General features: G+C 34.7%; 1 protein-coding gene across 2 annotated transcripts in view; it reads right to left on the bottom strand.

The window, feature by feature from the left end:
* ADGRA1 (adhesion G protein-coupled receptor A1) overlaps positions 1–23,543 on the bottom strand; it is a 263,876-nt gene that overhangs the window by 154,489 nt on the left and 85,844 nt on the right. The window contains exons 3-6 of one of the 2 annotated variants that reach the window (XM_017804122.1): positions 13,690–13,761; positions 9,996–10,067; positions 1,207–1,278; positions 257–420 (exon numbers count right to left, since the gene is read on the bottom strand). In XM_017804122.1, the coding sequence (XP_017659611.1) occupies positions 257–420; positions 1,207–1,278; positions 9,996–10,067; positions 13,690–13,761 (380 nt within the window). Of the gene's footprint in view, positions 1–256; positions 421–1,206; positions 1,279–9,995; positions 10,068–13,689; positions 13,762–23,543 lie in introns of those variants that run through there. The other variant, XM_017804123.1, reaches the window with a different exon arrangement.

The following is a 23,543-nucleotide window of genomic DNA, read 5'->3' as shown; positions in this document are numbered from 1 at the left end:
GCTGGCATCACAAGTTAATATTTTAAGTCATAATTATATATTACTGAATATATTGGCAGTGTTCTTGAGATATGAAATAAGAACTATGGGGGGTTTTCCATTCTCTTTCAATCTTAGTTGTATCCTCTGTGTTACATACCTGAATTTCTTGTGCCTATAATCAAGTCAGATTTTCTTTTTTTTTATCATATCTGGTTTTTAGTATTTTCCCTGGGTTTCACTTCAATTTGTAACATGAAATGAGAGTACAACTCACCACATATCAGCTGGTTTTCCTTCAGGTTATAAAGTGACAGTCCATGTAAAGCACTGGGGTAAGCACAAACCGTTTCCTCCGCTATTCGAACCGAAGCGTTTCTGGCCCATTGCAAGATCCATTTTAGATTACAGTCACAGATGAGTGAATCGGTGTTGAAATGTCTAGAAAGGCAAAGAATTATCACAGTTGGTACACTTGCAGTTTTTAAAAATATACTTCCTTCTGTTAGATTCAAATTATTTAACTCCAAAGAGAACTAATCTAGACAGATGCGTCACTATTGATGTGTAAACATAGCTGTATAAATACAAAGATATTCTGAGACAACCAATATACACTGCCCCACTGTTAATTACTTCCACGACATTATGCAAAAATTCTGGGTTGTTTACAGAACAGCATCACTGACACTACTGAAAAAAACCAGAGTATGTGTTACTGCAGAAAATCATACTATAACACACTTTCCCTTAATAAAACCCCCTTTAAGTAGAAACTTGGCCATGGAAGCATTCAGGATACACTTTTAAATCTCAGGAAGGCACAATTACTACCAATAACTGGGAATTGTTATCTTAATTGCAGGGAACATATTTTAAATTACTGGGTTTGTGTAATTAGAGTGATTATATGATGCAACCCATAAAAACATGGAAAGGTTTAAGATAATAGAGTATTAAAAAAAAAAAAAAGGATGCTACTTAGGAGGGCTAGACTGGGCTAGTCAGAAATGGGGTTGAATGGTCAGTGCTATCCATTTCCCTGCAACACGTAGAAGATAGCTCATCAACAGTGATACAGACATTGATAACAAAATAATGCAGATTTTACAGTTGGAATGCACTTCTAGAAGCAATCCAGTTTGAATTCACATTCAACTCTGCTATATTTATTCTAATGTCTTTCTCAAGTATTTCAGATTTATGAACACAAGGGATGATACTCACAGTGCTTTCAGAGCTAGCAGCTCAGAAAAAAGTCCGTTCATGAGACTTGAAAAAATATTCCCTGACAAATTCCTAGGAAAAAAAAGGCAATTTACAGTTAGTTGTAACAAATACAAGAGGAAAAGAAAATGGCTATAATTTTTCCAATGCTAATTAAGAAGTTTTGCTTTCTCGACAACAGTAAAAACATGTTTAAATTTGTACATTGCTTTCTTTTGGTGACAACAATATTCAAATCAAATCACACACTCTTACTTTTTTTATTTTCACAGCAGATATACATACAATTCACTTGGTCTCATAAACAGGAATATTTCTACATATTTAATAGAATAGCATTCTAGAAGAAATTATTCTAGAATTTGAGGGAAAATATTAATGAAATAATTACTCAGTGAGGTCTGTGTTTATTTTTATTGCATATGTAGAATGTCACTTCGAGGTGAAGAAATAAAAACTGTCTTATTTTAGTAATGTTTAGAAGAATTCAAGCAATTCCTTAAAACAGTAATTCAAGCAATTCCTTAAAGCAGTAGTGAGTTTTCAAAGTAACCACACAAATAGTTTTATTACAAAGAACTTTAAACAAACCAGTTTTCTCCACTCTAAAATTAAGGACATTTCCAGTTTAATTACTGTTCTACTATTTCTTGTCTTGATGACTGAATGGTTTAAGCTGAATACTTGCAAACAGATGCAATTCAATTTTGCCTAGTTTAACAGTACTGCTCTGCCAGTGCCCTAATAGTACAAAAGTTAAATGTTTAATTTTTAAGTAATACAGTCTTTTTCTATACCCATAAGCTGAAAAATTAGTGCATATCCAAGATTAACATTCCAGAGCATAATAATGACCTACTTTTGAAATACCGGTATATGTTCCCTTTTGTTCAGTGCCTGAAGACTACATGTTTGAATTCAAGGTTGGTTACAAAATTTCAGTTATCAGGGAAATTTCAGAGCTCTTCACTGGACATATGTTGTACATATAAGAAAAAAAAGTAGACTGGCAAAGAAAATGGTTTCTTTACTTCTTCATTCAATACGATGTTGTTATAACTATTGATTTGACTTCTCTTTTGTCTACAATGTAGAGAATGCATGCTAAACTGAAGATTCATATTCAGATCAGAGCAATGTGCTAGCAATGAGAAATCTACCAAGCTGCAGAAGGTCTGAACCAGATTCACAAAGTAAGGAAGATCAAAACTCAAGAACCCTGCTTTCTACAGAAAAGCATATCATACCTGTCCAGATATGGATCAATGAACTCAAGAAAGAGGAGAAATTGTTGTTAATTAATAAATTACTTTAAGAAAGCTATGGAGCACTTTTGAAGCAATAACCAATCTCATTTTTGCATACAATTGAACATTTCAAATTCTCTTGGTAGTTTAAAGTAAAATTCTGCTAATAAGAGGAAAAATAAACTGGCTCAGCAATATTAAGTGAAATTATTGAGTGACAATTAGATGTGTTGATATAATTGAACTGATTTTAAAGATTTTATTTTACAGTGCACCTTTAATACAGTTGTGGTGCAAAGCTCTTAGAAGAACTTTCAAGTGCCTCTTCAACTGTGGGTATGTCTAAATGAACGTTTGCTTGTAGATACTTATTTCTCTACCTCTAGTATTTTGGATTTGTCAACAGGAACTAAAAATATTGAGCATTTCACAAAGACTCAGTTAACCTCTTTGCTTAAAATTAGATGGACCTACCCACATGTTTTTTTGGCCTGACGATGCATATGCTGAAACAGCTCAGTGAACTGAGATGTTAAACAGACTAAATCAGAAACTGATAACCCTGACATTTACACTGAAGTAAATCAGAAGTGGTTCCACCAATATGAAAGCAGTTACAGCAGTATAAACTTACTGACAGAGGACAATCATGCTGAACTGAAGGACAGAGAAAGCAATCTGCCTGGCCTTGCATGGATGGCTGCCAGAAGACAGAAATACAGGGGCTTCCTTTGCCTTACTCTGGTGCAGTACAGAAATATTTCCAACCTGATGCAAATCCCAGCTTCTCCCTCAAACAGCTTGCCAGGCTTCGTACAGCAAAAGAAACAGAACATCAAGACTGAAGTTTGGGAATTCCATTCGGACAAAAGGAAAGTATTAAGTCTGGTCAATAGTTTAGGAAATGGGGACAAACTGTAAGTCATTTGCAAAGTGTACATAGCAGGGTTCAGCAGATGTATGGCACCCATGCATCTGCAAGAGGTGCCCATTTGGTGTCTACTGAACCCATGAGCTTTCCATAGGTCACACCAAATTCACCAAGATATCTATATGTTAACCTAAAAATTCCTGACTTGTGTTCCATATACAGATTGTTCGTTTCTTTTTATTGTGACAAAGATTACAGAATTCTTACAGAATTTCTTTTTGCCAAGTGCTGGAATAATTGAGTTCCTGACAGCTCAAAAATCAGCAGAAAGCCAGCAAGTCAACTTTTCATATTCTTCTGGCAATGACCTAGTTTGAAGTTTCCATATTACTACTAATAATTAGCAAACTAGGATCATGTTCACAGGGTTGTGTAAGTCATAAAGCAATATACTTCTATGGCTAAGAAACACTAGTTTCAATATCTGGATATCCAACATTGGAAATAGATTGTTCTTTAACAAAACTTTCAGAAATCTTCTCAAATCACCCTAGTAAATCATGTATTTCTGAGCTGATGCAGTACTTTGCAAAATGCCTCGTTCTGTAGTTCACAAAATTCCTGCTATAAATTAAAATATCACCAAATATAAAGTATTGTGAAATTCCTCCATTTCAGATGCCCTAAAAAGCCACTCTGTCTTGATTTAAAAGGACATTTGTTCTAAAAACATCTGTAATACTTAGTTTGCAAACATTTCAAACATAACAAATTAATGCACTCCAAAGATGACAGCACTTACTATGCCATTAACTTACTCCATTAACAGAAAGATGTGCTTTGTGTTTTATCAGAGGTAAAACATTTTAGTCTTATATATACAATCCTACACTTATTTTTTAATATACCAAATACTTGTGTTTTTACAGAAATTAATAAAACACTTTTACCAAAAGCTTTAATATAAATGACAAATGCCATGAAACAGTCAAAAAGAGTTATGTGTCTCAAAGTATCATTTTAAGGCAAAATATGGGTAGAAGAAGGAGTATATGAATATGAAGAATGCTTCCCTTTTATGAGCAGTATTAAAAAGGAGAAGTTGAATGCAAGGGTGACAGACTGATCTTCTTTGCAAAAAGAAGATCCCCACAAACTGGTTCAGGAGATGTAAAAAATGACAAGAGAAACACAGAGAGGGCAGGTAACAGTGCATATTTTCTAATTAGATGAAATGTTGATGAAATGGGGTCTGTTTCATTCACTGTGTTAATGGTTTGTACTTTATTTCTGGCACCATACAAAGTGACTAGTTGCTTCAATGACATCAAGAAAGTCATATAAGAATTTATGGTATAACATTATCACAAAGTTAACTGCTGATGATGATTCAGAGGCAGGATGAAGAATATATCAGATATAGTTTAATCAAACAATTGGAAGTAATGAGGAAGTTTGGTTTCAAACTTCCAAAGGGAAGATCAAGCAGTACCTACTTCTTGAAACAGATTTAAGGCTGCAACATTTCAAAACCTAAGAGATAAGGGACTAAATAAATGAAGTCTGGTATATCTGTACAGTGGCATCATCCCAGTTTTCCACAGCTCTCAATATTTAGATTAAATATAAACAAAATTAATGTAAATGGTAGCTCCATTACCTAGCAGAAATACATTTGCATACATAATTCTGGGACAAAGCACTGAACCATGGGGTTCAAAGGAGATTTGGAAGATTTGTTGCATTCAATTATGTCACTCTTAGTTTGAATATGTGCACCTCATCAAAGCATAAACACAGCCAAAAGGTAATATATAAGCCAAAAAAGTTAAGATAGTATCTTAAAACATGTAATAAATCTACTCATACTGTGTGAAGCACTGTCAGCTGCATCTGTCATATGACGTGAAAGCATTTTGAAATCATTTTCCAGAGTAAAAATCATCAAATCCAAGGAGGTGTAAAAATTGGATCAATTTCAAGGAACAACCACAAGTCACTGGCTGCAGTAATTTCAGGAGCTATATGAAATTTTAGGTTTCATATGTAACTTCAAATTCAATTTCTATTTACCAACATACACATCCTGATTGCAACAGAATAAAAGTCTTCTCCACATTATCAAGAGGCTTATAATGTTTTTGTGGTTTCTGTATGTCTGCATGTTTAGAAAACAATACTAGTGATACTACTAATTATTTTTTTCTTAATTCAAGAATTCTGTAGGTTGTCCTGTTCTAAAATACACTGAAAAAACCCACCAAGCTCTCTGAAGAGTGTCTGCCTTGTCCTGGAAAGACCAGGCAGTTCTCATTCTTTATTTTAGTGAAGTATTTAAACATACCTTTACCCTACTCAGTTTAGATTTATGCATCACAACACTGAGATAAACCACACTATGTCAGTTTGGGCCTAGAGCTGATTTTTCAGCTCTAACTCCATTTTTTTTCAAACTGAATTGGATTTACAAGATTGAGTGAAACACAGTGTTATTTTGTTTCACCTAGTATTCCTTGTCGCAAACAATGTAAGAAAATCTCCTATTTCTACCTCACAGAAGGTGCATGAAAAGATTTATGTCCTTTGCTCCTTCCAGTGGACTCATGGCTCTCCCTACTGGTTTTGACAACAGCCTGCAAAGATGCTTCTGTACTTCATCTCTGCTAACATAACACAGGAGAGCTCCAATTACCATGATCAACAACTCCATTAATCAGTGCATAAGTATATATCTTTAAACTGCTCCTTCAGTAATCTAAACCACACTGGATGTCTATGAAACCAGTTCCATGTTTAACAACTTGCCATCTTTTCCTCAGTACAATTATAAACTGATGTTGCACTAAGTAAACGCTTCTCCATAACCTTTCCAGAGAACAGCTTTCTCATACCCCTGAAACGGCAAGTAAACACAAGTCAGAGGTATCACCAGAAACAGAAAGTTGATCTATCATATTTTAAACATGTTTAAAAAGTATGATTCTGGGAAGTCCATGACCTTCCAAGGGAAACAAAGCTACAAAAAAGTTAGAGAAGTACCGGTGGCATCAGCTTGCAGTCCACAAACAAGGACCAGTTCTTACATCACAGGCAAATTGAGATCTCAGCTCAAATAATTACTATCAGCATTATGACATTATATGAGATTTCTGAGATCAAAGAATAAGAGTTACTATGAATGGCAGGGAACAATTCCACTTGATCAGGACTGTGGGTGTGTTTCTTCACAAAACAATCACTGACCCAACAAAAGTAGTGGTACTCTTGACTTTGGTTCAGTAAGGACAGTCCCTACTCTGTCAAAAAAAAAAAGTTGTAACTTTTGACATAGCAATTGTGAACTGATTTACTTCAGGTAAAAGGAGAATGTAGACTAATCTATTACTAAACCTCTGATTTCCAAAGGACAGACTTTTGAAATAATAATAATAATAATAATAATAATAATAATAATAATAATAATAATAATAACAGAAACTACTGAAGCACTAGACCACATAGACTGGAATGAAGGAGGACCCCATTTATTAGGTCAGTGTTAGAAAGGCAATTTAAAACCCAAATAAGAAAAATGAAAGATAGACTAAATGGATCAATAACCAATTCTAAATCTTGAAAAAAATAATTCAAATTTTTAATAAAACAAAGAACTAGAAAGATGATAACAGGAAAAGCTTAGCAAAATGATGGGAAGCATTTAAGTTGGAATTTGGAAAGTATGCTGACAGGGTGCAAAAGATATTTCAATAATACTACAATATTATAACTAAGAGAATAATAAAGAGTAGATAGGATATATAGCCTAAATATATCACATTACTACCATTCTGTATTCTTTTCAATAAGGTTGGTCATTTGGATTATATGATTTATGGGAGAAACATACACTAAATTGTGGAAAATGTATTTCCCAAGACCACCTATAGTATGACTACTGATCTTCAGAACTAGTTAAAATCAAAAAACACCTGGGGAAACTAGGGGCCTTCAAGGTTAATTCCACCGATATGAGAACACCAGCATAACTGTTAGTGATTTTCTCCTGATTATGTAGCATCATGCTAGATCTATATGAAAACCAAGACATAATTTAACTTGTCTAATAAATTAGTGATCTTTTTATACAGTTACATGATACACTGTCAATAGACGCATATGAATTTTTTACCAATTTCTGATTTGCCAAATTTTTTTCCCATTTTTCTTTCTTTCAAAACTCAGTTACCACACAAAATACAAAGAGGCCAGACTAACACGTCTCCAAATACCAGAATTATCATTTTTTCCACTGATGCATGGACATAATACCCACAAAAGCATGAAGAACCTGGCGTAAAGTGCATTTACTGCAAGACACGGTAAGATAATGGACAAGATAGAAGGGACGGGAGTGAGACATTACTGGCGCTCTGCAGAAATGGTTTTCTGAGTGATTCTATTTAGTGCTTTCACCAGAGACTCTGCCTCAGAAAATTAAGAGAATGTGAACACGAAATCTGGCAATAACAAAAACAAGGTTTTGCCAATGTTAGGAGAATAAGAAGAGATGAACCTTTTCAAAAACGAGAGGACTAGTAATTTCATTAAAAAACATTATTCAAACTGAAAAATGTAACAAGATTGTCACTTGGGAACTATACTTCAGAAAGGTCTAATTCAGATTTCTGCTTTAAACTGGGGCCTCAGAAGAAAAACAATACAGGAAGCTCTGGATCTACACCCATTTGGAAATGAAAGTTAGATCCATCCTGAGGAAAAAATAAATATATTTAGGATAACACAAAAAGACTAGATGCAAGAAAATACAGTGTTAATGACAATGTAGAGGGAAATGGTGAGTCTTTCTCTGGTTCTCACAGCTCAGAAAAAATTTACTAATGCCAGGAAAGGTTACAAGCTACTAGAATGAGCAGAGATATGGCAAATCTGTACAAAAAGAAGCTGTAATGGTGTGGTTTGATCAGCCCAGCAACTATGGGCAGTCAGCCTGCATATTGTGCCTTTTTCCAACATCTCTGGCATCAATGAAGGATGTGGATACTGCCACATTCTTTCCCAGTCTTCAGAGAAAAGGGATAGTACAGCCAAACACTGTCACAGAACAAATGTTGTGCACTCGCTGGGAATGCATTTCTGTTCTTTGCTATCAAAAGACTGATGTTCTGTATTGAACTTCTAATTCACTTCTAAGACAGAGTCTGAAAGATTTACAAATGGAATTTTCAGACCTTTCTAAGAGAGCATGAATTTCAACAGTTTTCATTCAGTTTGTTCCTACCACCTAGAAACACCTTTCATTTAATAATGTGACCTCACCATTTTGAATTAAACATACCTTTTAAGGTAATCTAGCTATATAGTCACAGTCATGTTCTCTGTGCACAACAAAAGGAGGCACCAGAAACCCTCAACAGATGAGTAAAAAAGGGCCAGTCTGCACCTGTTCATCACATGCTATCAAGGCTCTTCCCATCATCTGTTCTCATTTGTTTTCCTCAGAGGAGACTTGGCATAGTTACTCTCATTAATGTGATCAGTAAGCACGCCAGATTTCTGCCTTTTACCTGGTGTCATCTTGACCTCATGGCATATATTTCTAGAAAGATTACCCTGTTTGTCCAAGGAAAAGCCAGAACTGGCTGAAGAAGAAGAAAATAAAGTATGAGATTTGTCACACACTATGATGCATATAGGAATTTATTTCTCATTCAGGAATGAAGATAGATCTGAAAGAAGACAGAGAGCCCTTCTGGGCCAGGCCAAATGTCCATTTAAAACAGGATCCTTCCTTCCAAGAAATCTGCATTCAACTTACTTATTTATAGTACTTGCCTATGCTGTACTGGACCTTTGACCATTCCTTTTGACCTCTGAACCCTTTCTAGTTTTGGTCATCTTTTTAAGATGAGCACACTGGAACTGCCCATGGTATTAAAAATGCAGGTCCTTACTTTTTTCTGGTAGTATGACAGATGTTTTCCAATTTGCTCTCTCTTCCTTTAATAATACTCTTTTTTTTTATTTTTTTAAATGCTACTGAGCAGATGTCCTCATGGCATTATGCACTATAATCCCAAAACTTCTTTGGGTTTTCTCCCTTGCATCACTTGACAGATTAATGACTCAAAAAGTACTTTAAAAAATGAAATTTACAACACAACACCTTAAGCAGCCAGTCTAAGATGGATATTTCGAAAGCAGTTTGAACTACCCTGATATTCCAAGTTTATTTGGTACTTCATTTTTTTTTCTGAGTAAATGCTTATTTTTTGATGTAATACACTTCAGGGGAAAAAAGTTTTTAAATGCCAACTGATCTGTAATGGATAGAACGAGCAGTATATCCTTTTTAACTAGTACAAGTCTCATTTGTCTACTTGTGTTTCCAAGACATACAAACAGAAATACATGCAAACAGACATATCATGTTCAGTCCCTTTTCAAAGTGAAAATGAAACTTAATTCTTTGGAGTTCTGATAGATTTTACAATTGAAATAGAGAAAATATCTTTAAAATATCAATTCATCACAATCAAAGGCTCAGGAGAGTCGCTTTTTAGTACAAAATCTATAACTTCCTTGTAATGAAATTTTATTGCCAACTAAACTCAGGTCAGTCATGTGACAGTTTAGATTTCTTCTGTTTAAAACAGAAGTGGTATTATACTCACAGTTTGTGAAGATTGTTAAGTCCAACAAACATTTCTGGTGTTAGGCAACCAATTCTGTTATTTGAAAGATCCCTGAAACAAACAAAAAGACCATGAAATATTAAGTCTGTCTTATTCATACACACACCTACATAATCACTTACAGCATCTTTATTTTTAATATTTAAGGAGTTAGAGACGAATGAGAAATAAAACCTTTTCACATAATGTAACAATTAAATAGATTTAACAACTTTTATATTAACATTATTGAACAATATTCCACATACTGCAACATCTAATAAAAATGGGATTTTATATACATAGCAAATAAATGTAAAAAACTATTACAAAAACACTGAATTTTCTTTCTCAAAGTTATTAGTACCTGTTTTTTTACTTAGGAAAAATACTATGCATCTTGTTACATGTGATATTCAGCCAAAATTGATGTATTTTTACTGTTTACTAATGTTTCATCTCATTTACAGCATCCTCTCTTGCTGAAGAAATCACAGAAACCAGAAGGCAATTAATATTTGAACTACGGAGAAGGTCAGTTTTGATAAGCACTTGGCAAGCTCTTCTAAGAGCAATATTCTGGCTTTCTGGGACCACAAACAGTAAAAGGCATTACATTCCATAACTTTCATCTGCAGAAAGTGAAGGAATGTTTTCTGTATAAGCCTTACATACAACATAGTATACAGGATGCTTATAGGAAGGAGACAAAGACAGGTATGAACAATTATATTATGGTAGCAACTTGAATAATTCCCCTTGGTGCATTCTGAACTAGTTTTTGATTTTTATGTATTTGGTTTTCAACCTTGACCAAAATTTTCATCCTTAGGAAGTGCAGAGGTCTTTTTAAATAGTTGCAGTAATGTAAGGATTTTAAGTGATCATACAGCCAAAAAAGTTTTAAAATTGGTCTGAATATATTTTTTTCTTTTAGAATCAGTAGTAGTCTTCCAACTCCTTTATTACATTGTGTGGATTTCATATTTTTCTACTGATACACGAAAACACTAAAGTAATCAAATGGGAGAATAAAGGTGGCAGTTTGACAAATCCAGTTACTGCCTTCATGGAGACATATCCAATTAGCTGGAATGGGAAGGCAATCTCTTTAGCGTTCACTACAAATTCCTCTTCTATCAGACAAAGAACACATTGTTGTACAATTATATGATGAAACATCACATTAGAATGAAAATATTTCTTAAATGCCTGCCAAGGATATTAAGTAGGGAACAGCTGAAAAAATAGTGAGAATACAATATAGTGCAATAATTGCCTATTAGCATTATTCTTTAAGTTCTCCTAACAAAAGTTACATAGGAAATCTAAAAATGCAAGTTTAAGACAAACATACATACCTATGTAGAGGTGTATATATATACATCTTTCTATTAGAAGATGTAGAAAAGAACCTACCCAGAATTCTTAACTGGGTAATGGTTTTCTTCTGCCTAAGCAAAGTCTGAACATATATGGAAGAATTTCATCACAATGTGGGGCATAATTTGGGTAGCAAAAGTAGATTTTATCTGAACTAATAAATACAGGTGCATATTTCTCTAAGTGTGGCACAAAGTGGTATTTTTAACAAAGTGAAAGGAAAAATACCCTTTTCTCAAAGTTTACTTCAATGACTGTTATTTTTCACAACATGGCAGCAGCTGGTATCTCTGTATTGTAAAACATGTTTTCTAAAAAACACATTAGCAAAACGAAAAGGTAGCTTACTACACATTCCTCCAGACTAATACATGTTACATTAGACATAATTCAATTCATAATGTACAAAGCTGGTGTTCATTTTCAGGAGTAAGATATTTAACTTACTAATGCTGACTTGTAAGGTTGATGTTAGAGAAAACAGAACTGCCCTGTGTTGAATAACCAAGTGCCGTAATTTTAGTGCTTCATAAATTTTCAGTTTTCATCAATTTTCTGTGTACCTTTTTGAACAAACCCTGGATAAAATTCAGTTTGTCATTCAAATACAAATTGTAACAGTTCTCCATACACAGAATATTTTGACAGCCTTCTATGACTTGCCATACCCCTATCTGTTGCAGTTGCCCATGTTACATCAGCTTCTGCTTTCCTCAACATCATTTACTTTTTACATGGGAAATAAGAAGATGTGAATGTAAAGTACAGTCTTAAAGTAATTGCTGTATTCACATTCAACAGGAGTTTACACTAATTATTCCTTTTGCTCAACTGCCTCCTACCCAGCAGTTCCACACTGAGATCTAACATGACAAAACTCAACGTTGCCATTCCTACTGTGCTGAAGAGTCTATTCTTCTCTCTTTTCCAATGCCTGATGACTTCGTCTCCCTTGACTCATCTCTCCTGGATGACCTAAAGCTGCCCCCTGTGCAGTCTGTGGATGTGCAGCCCACCACTTGCACAGGTTTCCTGGTTTTCCCACAAGAGGTCAGGGTTGTGTTATTAGAATGTGCGGCCAAAGCAACAATTAGCACTCATTTTGATCATTCCATTGCATCGTTATCCTTGTACACAGAGTGAGCAAGAAAGATTCAGTCCAAAGGTTTTCCTTTGTATTAAAAATGTATATGCTACTCCGACTTCATCATTATTATGCAACTGGCTTTCTACCCGAACACACTAAAGCTGAGAAGCTGGTGTAAAAAACACTGCTACTGTTATCATCAGAGGTGGAAACTTTTACTTGGGATGTGCAGTGCTCCCAGCACACAGTGGTTAGGGAATTTATCTGCACACTGAAAAATCAGAAGGATTTGTAAATTTATTTTTTCTGTGGATTTGCATTCCTTCTCCTTCTCATCTAAATCTTCCCATCCCACTAAAATAATCCCTGTTTTCTCATAGGTTTTCTCATCAGACATTCAAACGGCAGACATGATGGCTAGGAAAATGTCTGGCATGTGCTGATGCCTAGTTAGCCAGTGCACAGATATTTGGATTTTGTCACTTGGAAAACTACAATTAAAAAAGGGTTCATCTCACTTTTCCCTAGGCCAAGTAGAACTAAGGAGGGTCTGTAGTCCTTGTTAAAAAAAAAAAAAGCCCAGTTGTAATTTAAAAATTAGGCAGTGCTTCCAAAAGTACTATGAGAGAGAAACACAAAAATGATGGACAGGGAATATACTACATAAGTTCTTGTTTCCCTAGAAAATCGTGATAAAAATAAAAAATATCAAGCAAAGCCAAGGTGAGAGGTATGGAAAATGGTAGACAACTTCTAAAGTACGACAAAGTTGCCCCTCTAGTAATTTATTTTGTAGACCTGGTCTATGATAAAAGTAAAGTAGACCTCACATATTGAAAAAATTTAGTGTAGCACAAACCACTGTTTACACACATCTAAACTGCTTAGTGTTATTTCTGATTAACGTCTTTAGCAATATATTGTCTGCTAAATCGATAATTAGGTATGTTTTTTACCTCCATAGATGTACTTGCCAGGACATTTATTGGAGAACAAACTGATGACTTTAAATGGGAAAAGGTAAAAAAGAAGAGAAAATGGAAAAAAGAAGGGAAAGAAGAAGAAAAAGGTATGGTAAATGCAAAAAGCAGACTGTGTGATTTTCTATTTTTCAGCCAGTGTCTTTATGCAATTATTGCTTGGTGGCATATTTGAGTTGCCCAAGGATAGAAATGTCGATACAAACACAATTTTCAGAATAATTCAAATGGAATTAATACTTACAGGCGCTTCAGTTCTGAAAGTCCATAGAAGGCCCCTGGCTCAATTGTGCTGATCAAATTATTCTTCAGATCTCTAGAGAGACATAATAGGAGATGCAGTTAATTATCACTTCACCTATTTTACCACTGTTATACCTGATAAGTATGAAATACGATGCAATTCTAACCTTTATTTGTCTTAGCTAAAACTAGGAATTAACTTCTTTTGAATAGTTGCATCAAAACCACTAAATCACTTGCAGTTTATAAAAACATATTTTTCCAAGTAAGATGGTTAAGATTAGATGTTTAAAAAAAACCTGCTTGTTTTAATTCTTCTTCTCCTGTTTATATTTTACAAAATAACCTTACCAGCCATTCTCGCCAAAGGAGAAATGTTTTAATCAATGAGTGAATGAAATAGTCAGTCAGCAAAGTAAGAGCCTTTTAGTTTGCTTATTCACTGTGCTGTGAACTTTGCACAATAAATTTCTCATTTCCACCTAATGTAGGCAAAGCAGTTGTCATAGGAGACAAACAGGTCAGATTTCTGTTCTGAAATACAAGCAGTTTCTTTTATTTGGCAGATAGGAGCTTCATTTTGCACTTGCTGATTCACAGATAAAGAATATTTCACTGGCATTAGTAATCTCATGTGCTCTTGACACAGAGCTTGGGGCCATGACATGCTCTCAGCTCAGTCCCCACAGAGATTTACTACTGAATTGTCTCAAGACTTGTGTGATGTGAACCCCGAGGTAATGCCTTCAGTGCAACTGGATTAGCAGGCTTAGGGGACAAATGCTGTAAATTCTTGTAGAGTCAGTGTTCATCTTCTGAGAATTTGCAATTCATAGCGAACAATTGATGCACACTGATATTGGTGTTGTTTCTCAGACTGGCCACTTCCAGGAATTACAGCACATACACTGCTCAACTCTGCCAGAATATGGATTGTATGAACAGCCACAGGAGTCAGCTTATTTATGACTTCTTATTTCACTGCAGATAAAATGAAAAGGTGAAAACCTGGTTCTGCTAGCTGTGATTGCCCTGAATAGGGCAAGATTTCATCCCAAATGTTTAGTTCATGGTGGGATATATTCTAATTTCAAAGGCAAAATCATAAATAAATACTTCTGTACTTTTCTAATTATTTTTGCAGATCTGTTGAATACAGTTCCAAAAAGTTGTGTCTCACATCCACTTCATTTCAGTGATGATCATAAGCAATTTGTCCCTAATATGAGTCAGATTTTTTAACAGTCAAGGTCAGCTTTCAGCTTGCAATATGCAACATTAAGACTCTTTAAGAAGGTGATAATTCATTCTGATTATTTTAGAAGACCTTCTGTCTTAATAATAAATATAATAATAAAATAATTATCTATATATAATAAATACAGACCTATAAAATACATAAGAGATCAAGACTGAAATTTTGATAGGGAAAAAAATGGAATATCTGCTCAGTTTACAAAATATATTTAGTTGCCTAAGCTGTAAAATCCTAACTTCAAACTAGATTCAAGGTAATCAGTTAACATTTACTCAGCTCATACTTTATGCAGCATAATCAGCAAGGTATGATACACAGGTATGGTAAATGGCAACATCATTTGTTCAATAATTTTAGATTATCACTTCTATGTTTCCACTTGCTCTAGGCAGTGCTGTCATTGTGACTGCTTGCTGCAACTGATCTTGTGATGTTATTGAAAAAAACAAAGGACTGGGGTAAAGGTAGAAAAATTAAAATCAAACAATAGGCTAAGTTTGGAGGCTTCATAAAATGCAAAGCATGTAGGTTTACTTATTAAGAGTCCCTGTGATAAGTAACTTAAATATAAGTTATTAGCATCCATAAAGCTATGAAACATAGTAGAAAATTTTTTAGCCATGCATGCCTCAAAATCAGTGGTTTCGTTTCTTACTGTTCTTAGCTTAGCTTGTTCTACATATTTCAAAGTTCCTTTTTTTAGTTGCCTTTTTCACTAATAAACAATATCTGTTCATTATGCAAATGAACTCAATAAAATATGCTAATCTCAGTCCAACATAAATACAATAGCTATTACAAGTACACATTACAAATGCACCAACTATTACAGTTGCCCAGTACTGATGTAACTATTAAACAGTCATGCATGACTGTATGCATATATCAGCACTTAAAGCATATTCATTACATGGCAGAGATCATTCCTATCTCCTGGAGCCACAACGTCCATTCCTCACTTGTTGCTAAGCTAGTAAAAAAGAGACCCCAGAAGTGCTTCCTTTTCCCTGCTACTATTTATCCCCAGGGATAAATATGCCTGTACTGCCTGGGAGAGGGTGCAAGTCAGAGCCCATGAAATTCCCCAGAGTCTCAAGAAACCTATTATATGAGACAGAGGCAAGGGGAGGAAAGGTGGAATGCAGGAGGGAAGGAAAAAAGCAAAGTTCAGGAGAGAGTTAAAAGTGCCAGAAAGGGACAGAGCTTGGACAAGGAACTTGATGGTGATTTGAGCATTCATAAGAAAGCTGCACATTCCATGACTAATTTTAGGCATATGTCTAAGCAAAACAGAGGCAGAAACACAGACATCAAGGTTGGTGCTTGCACTGATTCTTACCTGGCAAAGCACAAAACCACTTAATAGAGAGAGGAATCAGGGCCTCCAGCCATCTTTCTGAAGGCATTCTGCTCTTCTCCCTATTCTCTAATGCAGGCAAAGCAGTTTTCTTCCTTGCCTTCGCCCCTTCCCTTCTACTGAATTTGGATGAAAGTGACAGTATGATTTAATGTTTGTTGTTTGTTATTATGAAAACACTCTAAGAATTGGCAGAAGCTTTAGCGTTTTTTTATTTTGTGGTCAAAAATTTTCATCTTAGTTCCCCAGTACCAGCAGCAGCTACTAGATTCATCTCTCTTCTGCCTTCATCAGCTCAAGAAGATGTGACAATTCCTTTAATTGTGAATTTTACACACCTTATCATAAACAAAACTGCCTAATACAAAACTTATGCATCCTTTTATCCAGAGTCACATCAACTCACAAGGACAAGTCTTTGGCAAAAGTTGATCTACATGAGTATTTTTTCCTTTGATGATTTAGGATTTTTACTCTGTGGGTGAGTCAAAACTTTGTTTTTTTTTTTAACATTCAAATATTCAATACTAAACATTTCAGTCTACTCCTTTTGCTTGTACAGTATGTTAAATATGTAACTACTCAGGTTGAAGGAAGTTCTTTAACTTTCAGAAGTGAGTTCACGTGAAAAAGACTGGAAGGATACTGTTCTAGTCATGGCAACAGTTAGCTGTATTCTTAAAAGACAAACAAACAAAGCATAAATCCCAACCTAATTCTATAAATCCTTTGGATCTATGCTGATTTATCTTAAGCTTTACACTGGGACACATTTGAAAACCACTTCAGAGGCATAGTTCATATGCAAATATCCATATTTTCTGCAGGGGAAACTGACAGTTTTAATAATTAATCTTTATATCAATTACACATTCTGTGTTAACTGATAACTCATCTAAATTCTCTGCAAGTTAAAATCAAGCAAAGTGATCAGCTCTTACAGCCAACAGTGGTAACAGTTCAGAAAAAATATAGAATAGTCAGTATGAGTGGCAAACTGTTGACAGGTGAGTTTTAATGCCACTCAAAATAACCAAGTAGACAAAAGGCCTTCTATTTACTGAAATCCTCTATGTTCTAGTTCATGGAAACTCTGCTCTATTTCCCCATAACTTGCAACCACACAGGAAAAACCAGCGTAATCCTAAACTTACATCTACAGGAAGAAAAAAGGCCAGTTTAATGTTAGTAGAAGACAGACATTTCCATTACAAGGGAAAGTGTCCATCACTTACACTTTCACAAACAAGACATCTGGTCTCCTTATTTTGGAAATTACACTTAAATTAGATAGGTCATTTTAGTACAGATATTCTCAGAAAATTGTAGATGATTACACTATCCACAATTCTGGCGCTTTCTTAGTAATTAGTATTATTCCATAATATTTCCATATAATTCTGGCCTAACAAAACAGGTATTTTCTTCCTTGTCATCCTTGAAGACATCATTTAATGTGATTAAAATTAACAAATAAAATTATCACAATTGTTAAACAGCTGAAATTCTTACCTCTACATTAGGAGAATCCACTTGCTGCCCTCCCATTTGTATTTTTTTACAAAATTACTATAATTAAGATATTAAATTAGCTTCTCCCATTTTCTGACTTAGGAAAGAGTTTGTCATACTGAAGCCTTTTAGCAATGAGCATTAACTTGTACTGAGCTAAATAAAGAAACCAGAGTAAATTTGGTTGTATGTTTACATTTTTTCCCCAAGAGCTACTCCTGAGGTTTGGCAAAAGGTCATGATCCAAGGCATGCCAAACAGCAGCCCAGCCTGGGCCACACACATGCACATATACCATACAAGTGATTTTATCACCAACCAGAAGTAAGAGAGAAAAAGAACCCCACTACCATAATATTGAATGACCACAGCATAACCCAGCTGAAGTCCAAAAAGAAAGCATTTTCTAACTAACAGTTATGGTTTTGCATCATTTCTGATGCAGCATTCTAACTTTAAAGTATCTATTCTGAATCTGAATGACGTGTCATTAGTGGTGTGGGTGTATATATCTAGTGGCGTGACCTGAAAATAAATCAAAACCAAGTGCCATGTACAAGTACAGATACATGGAAGCTACATAAAGTTAGCTATGTTCACAGCAACTGCAGCACTTATATCCAGGCTGCACAGCTGCAAAAAAATAAAATGGGACAATATTTATTGAAATATATTTTCCCTAATTTCATTACAGTCGCTACATAAACTCGCTGCATGATACTCTGATTTTGACCTAAATAGGTAGAAGAACAACGTAGAATGGCCAACATTATTATTAAAAAGCAATATCAAACAGTTACAGTCAGTTAAGAGAGGAGACTTTCCTTTTCACCTGCAAGTCTAAACTTAATAAATTACATATAATCGCCATTAACCACTGTCTTCTTACATGTATGTAGACAATTTGTATGTATATGCAAATAATAGGCCCATAGGTAAAAACACTCGAGGAATCTAAGTATCACAATAATTTAAGAGAAACCTTAACAAAAATAGCTGCCTTAAGGAGGGGAAATCTGTGTATGAAGTATTCACTTCCTGATGGCTTAGCTGAGAGGTAAATGAAACAAGAGGAAGAGGCTACTAATGGGACATTACAAGAACATTTAATAACTACTCCAAGCCTCTCAGCTATTAGAAATCTTCTGTGGCCAAATCCCTGATTATCTAAATGTGTTCTTGAGATTCTTGATGCTTCAAGTTCACAATATGCACTTACACAATATAAAACATAGCGGGGGGGAAAAAATCACTAAAATATAGATAGTCCATTAACAAAAGAATCAATTTATCTTAAACTACATTCTGATGTTTTGTACTAACATCTTTGCCTTCAGACACTGCATATTCTCCCTCCAACTTACAATGTACGTACTGTAGATATTTTGAACACATATTCATAACAAGAATGTTCAACTAATTCCAGTACTCCGTTCAAATTCCTGACATCGATACATCTTTCATAAAAAATTATAGGTTGTACCAAGAGGACATCTGTGTTTAGAAAGCTGTCATTATGGTGCTGCAAACTTTCCAAAAAAGCTCTGAGAAGAGCAATCAGTTGTTGAGCAGATGCCAAATCCCAATGAAATATGACTGACTTTCCACATTTTGCATACTACTATGAAACAACAACAGCCAAAAAAAAAAAAAGAAAAATAAGAAAAATAAGGTCATGTCTTTCACTTCTTTCTCATGTGAAGTATGACAGCTAAACAACTAAATGTCATCTTTGCCCAAGAAATGAATGCAGATTCGAGACATTTGAAGAAGACTATAAACACTGCAGTAGGAAGGAGGAATAACCAGTGATGAAAGACAATAGTTAATGCCAACCCTGACACTCCTGGATATAGGAAACAAGAATTAAGGTAATATTGGTAAAATGTGTTTTGAAGATATTTCTAATGTACCCATCTATACAGGAGCCAGTAACTCATTGTACTTTGGTAGCACAGATATTATCAAGACTCATTTTCGTCTCCATTATTAGTGAATGCACTGCTGGTCAAACACCATGGATCATGAAGCAGGCAAGTTAAGTAATAACGACTACCTGGCATCATCATCAGTAACTAAAGTGCTCCCATGGAACTCCAGAGCTCATTTGTTATCTTGTTGGGTTTTTTTTAATGATGAGAGTGGATATTTAACCTACTTTCCAGAATCAGGAAAGTTACGGTTGCATCACAGTTAAGCTTCAAGAGATAAAGATAAAAGTCTTTGTAGATAATAAACATAATAAACATGCATACAAACATGGACAATAATTGTCCAATAATGGTCTGCCTTTGCAGACACAGAGGCTACAGGTCTTTTGTTTGTTTAGCATGTTGATGATGCATTTTCCTTTGATTTCCCTTTTTTAATCCAAGCCATTACTGACTGGATTACCTAAAACAAAAGACCCTAAGGACTAAACAAAAAAGTAAGTGCTGTTCATTCAAGGTACTAATGAATGATCGGAAGTTTCAAATCAGTCAGTTGATGGAAATAATGACATACGAACAACTGAAAGGTCATCACATTTTTGGTTTTTAATTTAAGGATGATGATTCATTCACATCAAACGTGCTGTGGCAATTTAGCAGTTATTTATTATTTAGGAACATGCCTAAAAATGTTAAACAAAGTGCCAATAACGGCGGCTGAAACAAAACAGAGATAGGCTTTATTGCAGTTTGCTTGCTCAAAGTATCCTATAGAATGCATAGAATGTTATAAGTTAATTCATTTTAATGGTAATAGTCACAGAGGAAGAATGTAAGGCTCAGGGTATTTGAATGCAAGGAGCAGTATGTCAAATAAGAAAAAGTGAATAAAAAGCTTAGTAAAGCAGGATAGACTTGCATTGCAAATTTTTTGTTGATACATTTTTATATATGTATATAATAGAAAGTAATATTTTAAAGGATTAATGTATGCAGTATAAGTGTCATCCTAAATATAGCACTGACCAATCAGAACATGGAATGAGGACGCAAAGATGTTTGGTACCTGCCTCTACTTCAGCATTTTGCTCCTCATAGCTCAAAACTAAATGCATTTTCTAATAAAGAAAAATCATCTACACTTTCCAGATTCTTTGGCATATTTTTAAGAAACAAAAATTCAGCAAAATATTCCAATTCCAAACACACACAACTGTTCCTATATGTTTTATTTTCCTGGAAAATGCCACAGACCCAGAGATATATGGTAGGATCACATTAGGTCTTGGCTATGTAGGTGAAAAATGCTTGGCAGTTGTAACCTGGGGAGTGAAGATGGAGTGGCTGTGTCACCCAGCAGGAGGAGTCCCTTGGATCAGCTGCATGGGCCTAAAACAAGACTGAAAGGTCAGAAGAAATAAATACTGAGAGAAGCAGATAAAGTGGATTTCAGTGTTCACAGCTTTGCAGGCAGCTCTGCAGTGCCAGCAGAAAATACCTCCTTATGTGTTGGCAATCGTGCCTTGGTGTACAGTGACAGATTTGGTATTACATGGATTACAATAGCAGAGCTTGTGTCTATCCATAACTATGTAAAGACATGAGGAGCACAGAAACCTTTGGTGGCTGAAAAGAGCCAAAGGATTCCATAATTTCTACACCTATTGGGACTTCTCTGTATTTATGCCTAGAAGGCAGTTCAGCATGGGTTAGGCTTCTTGACATGTGCTCCACTTCTCTTGAAAAAAGGCTAACTGTTGGGGGAAGGAAATAAAAAAGAAAAAAAAATCAATTCAGAGCTTAATTACAGCCTGTGAGAAACCTGTAAAAAAGTGAAAAAATAGGGAAAAAATTATCCTCAACTGCATTTTGTTTAATTTTTAAATGAAACACACAGACCAAACAAAATGTGAACCAGACACTGAGGAAGTGGATAAAACATACTTTCTACTGAGAACGGTTTGAACTCCAGTGTCAAGTTGTTAGTTCGTATTCTAAGACTGTACTTAATTGCCTGTTACGGATTTCCAGCAATGTGGTCTCAACATTCTTAGGTCAAATTTCAAATTCTGGAATCACTGTATAACAGTTTTGAAAATAAAATACTGAAAATTTATCCAGAGTTTTCAGAAGGGCATCTGAATGAATTTTTCAGAATAAAATACAGAGATTTGCATTTTTATACCAATTTATAAGAGGTACCAGGGTAATGAAAATGTGTTTTGTTAGCTATGAGAATCTTAAAACATACAAACCATCATATCATGGATTTTTGGGTGGGGTTTTTTAAAGGAAATGTTTGATTCTTTTTCTGTTACTATATCAATATTAACTTGAAAAACTACAAGTGATTCTTTACTGAATTTCAATTTGAACTTCAGGAAAATATTTTCTTCCATGACTTAAAATATCCAAAGAAAAGAGGAAAGAATTCTGAGCTCTAAAGGAAATATAAGTACCTGCAGATGGCATGCAGATTAATTTTTGAGTCAAAACTAAGATAGTTATTCAGTGTAGATGAAGAAAATATGAATCGTCTTTCCTATAACATTTATTTCATTGCACTGTTTTCATAATACAGAAGCAGAACACTTCTAAACCCAAGGTGACTCAATTAAAAATGTCAAGGAGTGACTTAATCTTTCTGCCTGCTTACTATTTCTACATAGTCTCATTAAAAGAGTAAGAATCTTCATTGATGATATCACAAAGAAAATAGTAACTGATTATACACTGGACTGTGAGGGACCTGCAGTGATTATTTAACTCATGATGGGAGATGGACAGGGCAACACTGCAGTAAGTTTCATCCATCTCCAGGAACGAGCATATTCAAAGGTGTTTTTCCTGTTTACCTGGGAATATGGCAATGCTGATACTTTCCAGCACCACACAGAGCAGGAAGCCTTTCCAGGAAAGGAGGGAGAAAAAAAATAAAAAATGAAAACCATTTGAACATTTAATTCAGCCAGTGTTAAAGGGAACATTAATTGCATAGATATCCTGTCACTTTAAATTGCCAATAAGAAGTAGTTTAAGGATGACAGGGAAGAATTGCCTATAAGCAGTTTAGCTCAAAGGAATTAAATCTTGCTGGAAGACTGGTCTGAGAATCCTTGCCCAGAAGCCTCTGTTTTATATAAACTGGGTCTTTGGTAATAACTTAGACAAATTTAAGTTTTTTAAAAACCACCCAAGTGTGCTAATAAGAAGGCATGCAGAATTGTCTTCTGCAGAAATGAGGGTTAATATGTGATCTCTTCAGTTCTCTGCAGAATTTCCTTGAGTATTTTCAGTGCAGTTTTTACATTTGCACTTTTCTGCAGGTACTTGTCAGAAATTTTAAAATACTTTTTGCTAAAATTTCATATAAAATACAGATGATTCATAGAGAAAACTACAAGGCTTAAAAAGAAGACCAAAGGTTCTATGTGAATGTACTATTTCTACCCATTCTTTAGTCTCATTGCCATATACTTTAGATGCTATACAATGCATATGTTGAGATTTTCAAGTAAAAATTATTTTAAAGAAACTAAACATTTTTTTTCTTCTATCTCAGAACTGTCAATGTTAATTTCAAGACAAAATCTATTCTACTATAAATAATAAGAAGCTGGCACATACTTTATGAGTTGTCCCTGTTGGTCGCATTTGAATGTTCTTATTGAACTATTTCCATGCTTTGTTCACTAGTGTTTCAGACAAAATTACAGTTTTTTAAAATAAATTTTTTGTTTATATAAAAGTATCAACTATCCAGCCTTAGAATATTCAAAGATTATTGAAAAAACCCA

This window comes from Lepidothrix coronata, unplaced genomic scaffold (genome assembly GCF_001604755.1).
Source record: "Lepidothrix coronata isolate B3197 unplaced genomic scaffold, Lepidothrix_coronata-1.0 Scaffold8, whole genome shotgun sequence".
NCBI lineage: Eukaryota > Metazoa > Chordata > Aves > Passeriformes > Pipridae > Lepidothrix > Lepidothrix coronata.
This window is presented reverse-complemented; position numbering and strand designations above follow the sequence as displayed.